The sequence below is a fragment of the Alexandromys fortis genome, unplaced genomic scaffold (genome assembly GCF_014885135.2).
Source record: "Alexandromys fortis isolate MF-2015 unplaced genomic scaffold, M_Fortis_MF-2015_v1.1 scaffold_34, whole genome shotgun sequence".
Classification (NCBI taxonomy): Eukaryota; Metazoa; Chordata; class Mammalia; order Rodentia; family Cricetidae; genus Alexandromys; species Alexandromys fortis.
The window spans coordinates 4,118,115-4,124,930 of record NW_026067933.1 but is presented as its reverse complement, the minus strand read 5'-3'; the positions used below and the strand labels follow the sequence as shown (position 1 = coordinate 4,124,930).

The window sequence follows — 6,816 nt, the reverse complement described above, 5'->3', positions numbered from 1 at the left end:
TGAAAATTTTCATGTGAAACATTTTATTTCTTGCTTTCTTTGGAAGGAAAAAAATTAAGACTACGAAAAGAGGTGCGCCAGGAGCCAGACTGTAAGATAACATTATACATACAACTAGCCAAAAATCTCTTTAATTTAAAGGATACTGTCATCACATGCCAGATATTTATACAGAGACATATGTACGAATAAGATTTCCTCCCTAAAAGCCATGTTTTTCCAGGACGGAGTTTCACAGCAACCAGAATATAAACCAATGCCTTTGCAGCCGGCCTGGTTACCCACTGAATATGCTTTCCGTACTGAAGTACATTATTGCCATTGAAGTCTACACGTTGTTCTTGTAGGGAAATGTGCTTAAAAGGGGCTTAGTGATCGGAGGGCTATTTACAAAGGGAGTCATTTTTGTTAACAATAAATAATCCTGGAATCGACAGAGACGATCTTGCTCGTGCACACCCTGGACGGCCGCATGCTGCTAGAATATGTACACGGAGTGGAGCGGCAGCTTTGCAGCTTGCCGCGTCAAAATCAAAGTGCGTTCCTCCCGTCTTCACGCTCCCTTCAGTCTTGCTTCTGGGGGATGCAGCCTTCCATCTCCACCACCTCGGGCCATCCTTCGTACTTGTTTGTGTCCTTATTGTTCTTTATGTGCTGCGGGGACACAACAGCAGTGCACAGCTTAACGGATGTTTGCGATCTGCTAACTCGCAATAGCATAACCCCCTCAGCCTCGTTTCAGTAACACAGGTCAACGATGTGGTAACATAAATGACAGCTCCAGAGATTACAGGAGGGACCTCTGTGGGCAGGGAGCTATGTGGCAAACCTTACAAAAATAAAAAACGCGTGTAAAGAAAAATCTCCAAATGTTTTTAAAGGATTATTTGTCGAAAAGTTTACAGTCTATTTGAGTTCTGAGATACCTGCAAATTCGGCTGAAAGCATAGCTGAAATCCTTAGAAACTGAGACTGATAATGCACTGTCGAATAAGGGGGTAATAATTTTAAGTTTTGAAAATTTTTTTAAAAGTCATCATTATTTTAATTATATACCAAGAACTTATAAAAACTATCTGGACATTTTCAGTATTTGCTTAATCTAATTTTCTTATATCTTTTCTGTTTTGGGGGGAGGATGAAGGGGTTCAAAATATGCTTCTCTACATAGCCCTGGCTGTCCTGGAACTAACTTTGACTCTGAGTCCACCCGCCTCTGCCTCCCAGGTGCTGGGATTAAAGGAAAACACCACCACTGCCCAGCACTTAATATAATTTCTAAATAGATGGTTTGAGAATATTATATGAGAAAAACTCAGACACTAACCTGTTCAAAGGGGCTTTTGGTCTTAATCCCCTTCCCACCACAGAAGACCCAGTTATCTCGGAAGCCAAGACTAGTGATGGACGTACTCCCCAGCTCACCAATGAGCCGCCGCGCCTCGTCCGTGAGTCTGAAAGAGAGGACGAGACATAAACACGGGGCACTGCACTTTTTAAACACTTACCCATAGACTCACTGAACGTGAGGGTGAAATCACTTCAGATTAAATCAGAGAATAGAAAAAGATGAATACAGGAAAAAAAAAATGTCTAAAACAACATCTCTATTCAAGCTCTTTAGTGACGAAAGGCAGAAACAAAGCAAACAGTCAAAGCGCGCCCCGTAAACAGCTGCATCTTCTAACAGTTTGTCTGCACTTAGTTATTTCTAAGTAGGTGCACCATCAAGGGAGACCACGGCCCTGATAACATACACAGCGTCTTCACTCACTCCCCAAAGCCTTGTGAATTCCATTGCAATGGAAGAGAAGTGAACACTGATGGACGCTGGGGGCTGCTCAGCACTGCCTTTTATTTAAAGCAAATTTTGAGAAGAGATGTATAAATTGCCCTTTATAGTTATTTAATAAAAATGGACGTCGGAACCACGTGAGGGCTAAATGTTTACCAGGAAGACAGTAACGAAAGTCAGCCTCCAGACAAACTCTCAATTGAAAGGTGCCACTAAAAATATCTGCCGGGATCCCTAAGATGTTGAGTGATTCCCTCTCCTGTCTCACAAAGAGCAGAAACAAAGTGATGACCACTAGCTATGGGGCTAGACAAGGAAAACTAATAGTCAGATACACAGGCTATCTGACATGACGTCCTGCATAAACACACAGAACCACCCCCAACGACGACAGGACTTTTATAGACCTATGTAGATCTGTCCTGCTAACACTCGGAGCACCGTGCTCCACCTGAAAACAGCAGGCCAGTCAACGAGGAAGGTGCTGATCCACGCCTGTAGCAGCCTTCCTTTCTCTAAGGCTTTAATGAACGAACTCCATCTTAAACTGACTTAAGGTGCGGTGGTGCTCTCCATTTCAAGGGGAGCTTTATAAAACATGAGCCGCACCGAGGTAACATTCAGCTTTCACAGATTATTCAGTCACATCCAGAGGACACAGGGACTGCTTCAGACACAGCTGGAAGGCTGTTGTCACCCTGGAGGAAGTTCACCAGTATCAGTGAGAAAATAAGCAAAAGCCCCAGACATGCAGCCTGCCAGACGCACTTCTGCAAAGGTGCAGCGTGAGAAGCAGAACCGAAAAGGAGCATATTGCCTGCGTTCATGAGGAGCCCATGAAAACAGAACACCAAATAATAAATGTTCAGAGGACTGTGGAAATGGTGTAGTGGCTAAGGGCTGGTGCAGCTCCTGCAAAGGACTCGAGTTCAGTTCCCAGATACCGCAATGGCTGGTTCACAGTCATGCGTAACTTCACTTCAATGCCTCTGAGGGCACTGACACACTGACACACACACTGACACACACACACACACACACACACACACACACACTATTAAAAAGAGAGAGAGAAAGCAGGCTTCAAAGCTACACAGAGAAACCCTGTTTCAAAAAACCAAAAAGGAAGAGAAAAAAAAAAACAAGAGCCATGCACCTGAGTCCGTGGGTCTGTGAAGACCCTTGCACGGATGGTTCTCACGTGCTTCTGGCTCCACCTCACGGGGTTCAGCTGTCACTTCCCATGGCTGGCTGGGCTATGGACCACCTTCTGCACTGGAGCAACCCTGAAAGGACTGGCTGAGCCCTGCCTCCCCAGAAGTCATGGTTCTTCTATACACGCAGTCTCACTACGTGCTCCACTGTCTGGCTACTTTTCAGAGAACTCTCTGCTTCTTTCTACACAAGCAAAGGAGCTGCACTACTGACTGGAAGGAGAGTAAAACATACTGCCATGTGGATACAACGCAGTAGGCTCCAGGGTGCCAACCTCACTGCCTCCCGAGAGCCGCAGGGCTCCTTTCACATTGGTTCCTCAGAAAAAGTACAGTTTGCAATCTTGATAAACTGAAATGATGAATGCTAAATTCGCAAACAATAGTAACAACACCCCCTCCCCCCCAATACAGGAGTTATGCTAATGCTGCGTGCTTTAGTTCTTACTGATGGTCATCACCAGCTGAGCTCTTCTGAACCAATCAGTTTAGAAAGCGTAAGCAGATGGCTTGGTGGCTAAGAGCGCACGAGGACAGTTTGAGCATCAGCATGTCCATTAAAGCCAGGGAGGCCACGTACGCCTGTACCCCTGGTTCTAGGGAGAACATGGAGGCCGCAGGATGGTATGTGAGGCTGGCTTGCTAACCGACGGCCAGGTGAGAGACTGTCTTAAGGGAATGAGCAGAAAGCAAGAAGAGGACACCTGATGTCCTCAAGGGCATATACCCTTACACAAGCTTTTGTAAACACACACACACACACACACACACACACACACATACTTTTTTTTTTTTTTTAATGTTGGGAACCAGCAAGATGGCTCAAGAAGATAAAAGCTCTTGACAGGATGCACGAAGATCTATCTGAGTTTGGTCTCCAGGATAGACATGACGGAATAAAGAACGAACTCTGGCGAGTTCTCCTCCGGTCTCCATATGCACACCATGGAAGAGTATGTGTGCTCATTAACACATCCACAATAAATAATGTGTAATGCATTTTTAAAGGATTATGTAGAATCAATTATTTTAGTGAAGGATTTTCTTTACGATAAATAAAAAAAAACTTTCCAATAATAAACAGGAAAGAAACAAAGGGGTCAGGTTTTCAAGGTCATCCTAATGCTGCAGAGGGTTTACCCGGAACAGAAATAGCTGTAATGGGGTCCCAGATCTTAGTAGGACCCAAAACCTTAGTATAACTGACTCCATGATGGAAGTGCCATCCAGGCCATAAAACTCAACATGCATGGTGCTACCTACCAAAACAAAGCGAAGACCTAATCTGTCAAAGCGCACAGTACTGGGAATGCTTCTAAATGGCTAATGAAGTTCTGCTTCCACAAACTGTTCTTCTGACCTGAAGGGTGTCACCCAGGACATGATTTTTATGCTGAAAAGCTCACCCTGAAAACTGCTGAAATTACTGGGGTCCTGAACACCCAGTGTAACTGCTGACTGACAAAGACTCTTGACTCAAACCCATGTCTGAGTAGTCCTCTCTGGTGGACACCCCACCACACAGGGAGGAACAACTAGAGATGGAAGTCTCTGTTCAGGTTCTATTCTTACTGGGAAAGGAGGTATACTCAGCAGGTCTACACCATTCAGTCAAGCCATGTCTCTTCAAGAAGGCAGACCCAACAGGCCTACACCATCTGGCCAAGCCACACCTCTTCTCCCAAGCATAGAGCAGAAAAGGGAGAACTGGTGCTCTGGGATCAATTCTGACCAGCAAGAAAAAACAAGCCAGGACATATAAGTACCAGGAATTCTGGAAGAAGACAGTGATACTCCTCAGTGTTGTGGGAGGTCCTTCCGCTCCTCCAGCCAATAGCCGCTGAGATACCAGCCCATTGGGGCGTGGTCTCTCTCTCTTTAAAAAAGCAGCCACTTCCCTCCTCGCTCTCTTACTTCCTGCTCTGCTTCCAGCGACTAGACTCCCTTCCTGATTGAGCAGAGGGCTGTTGTCTGGGACGGTGATCTGTAAGTTTTTTCCCCTTTAAATAAATAACCATTCTATTAATCATAATTCCAAACTGGTGTGGGATTGTTTGTGATTTATGCCTTCGCCTTCACCTCAGAAGTCTGAAGACTAAGAAATATAATCACAGATGGGTAGAGAAACCAGAGATGAAACACAGTTCCTCGAAAATTCCTATGAGCATGTAGTTCATTGAAAGCAAGCAAAGAAAGCATTGAAAGGAGATATCCCAGTGGGTCAACACACCTACCAACAAGCTTGGCGGCCTACGTTTGATCCCTGGGCCCACAAGGCAGGGAAGAGCCAGTTCCTGAAAACTGTCCTCTGACCTTCACATATGTGCCGTGTACTCCCCTGCCCCCACCCCCAATAAATAAATAAATAAATATAAAACAAGCAAGCGAGGAAAAATAATTTTAACAATATAACAATCTGGGTAGAGAAGTAATTTCTAAATTAGTGCTGCCACAGGACTATACTTAACTGAAAACAGGAAGCTTTTAACGTCTAAGGCAAAGCACATTACTAAAGATGATGCTTTTAGTAATACTATATGAAGACCTGCCATGTCAGAATGAAACAAGACTCAAAACCACTTTTAAAAAAAAAAAATCTGCTATGAAGACAAAAAGAGTAGCAACCAAGTGTAATGAAGAAACCTGGTGTTACAAAAAGAGGAACAGGATCCTGTCTGATCAAGGCCACCTGCCCAGGGAGGTGAGCACTGCACCATAACCAAGCCCAGGGATGCATTTTAAATACAATCTAAGCCTCTGCGTCCACATACATCACACACAAGGTTTCTAAAGGAAACGCCTGATGCAATCTAAGGAAGCGTCAACTGTTTTATAATGAAAAGTGGAGATGTTAAGACATTAAAAGTTTAATACTCCAGGGTTTTCTTTTTGTAAATCGTGTACTTTATTTTTAAAAGTAACCTTTGTTTAATTATTTCTGAGATGACACCCTTCCTCCGAATCCTCCCACATATCCTATCATTGCTCTTTTTCCAATTCAATTCATGGCCTTCCTTTGTCTTGGCTGTCCTGAAATTCACTATGTACACCAATCTGGCCTGCCTGTGCCTCCTCCAGACTGCTAGAATTAAAGACAGGAGCCGCACGTACAGACTCTTGGTGGTGCTGATGTGTGTTCCTAAATAAATACATCCAACATGCTCTGTACATATGCTGGTACTTCATGGCTCCGGTATCACTGCAGAAGAGAAGAAAGATGCTAAGAGCCAGAGGAACAGGAAGTATGCTGTGAGATTTCTTTATCTCCTAGAAGTAGTCGCGGGCAAAGTCTCAAACATGCCTAAACATGACCTGAGCAAGGAGAATAACAACAGACATGTTAACATGGCAGGGAAGGGGCACTCAGGAGGCCTCAGCCCTAGACAAACCACACAGGCAAAGAAGGAATGCTGAGAAATAGTCACGCTGATTGATTATCCAGTTTTTGTTTTGTTTTTTTAAGGCAAACAGGGCCAAGGAAATGATGGCTTGGTGCTGAAGTACTTGCAGGGCAAACAAGAGTACACGAGTTTGATTCTAGAATTGCACTTAGAAGCCCGAAGTGAGAGCGTACACCTATAACCCTGACTCCAATAAAACAAATTCCAATTCCGAGCAAAACGCTAGCTCAGAAGACAACAAAAAGCCCTTGTGAGTACAACAATGAAGGGAAGCATGGGGGGGGGGGGGTAGCTGGAAAGGCACAGGAGCGAATCCAGCCAAGCTAAATGACATCTCTGAAACTTAAGCTCCATGGCAGCAGATCAGGGTGCTGTAATTAGTTTCCTCTATGAATTTCAAGTTAGC

At 44.4% G+C, this 6,816-nt stretch overlaps 1 protein-coding gene across 1 annotated transcript in view; it reads right to left on the bottom strand.

Annotated features, from left to right (window-relative positions):
* The window catches only part of Fam3c (FAM3 metabolism regulating signaling molecule C), a 42,934-nt gene continuing 36,118 nt past the window's right edge, over positions 1 to 6,816 (bottom strand). The window contains exons 9-10 of the mRNA XM_050145918.1: positions 1,328 to 1,454; positions 1 to 654 (exon numbers count right to left, since the gene is read on the bottom strand). Of these exons, the coding sequence (XP_050001875.1) occupies positions 565 to 654; positions 1,328 to 1,454 (217 nt within the window). The 3' untranslated portion in view covers positions 1 to 564. The remainder of the gene's footprint in view (positions 655 to 1,327; positions 1,455 to 6,816) is intronic.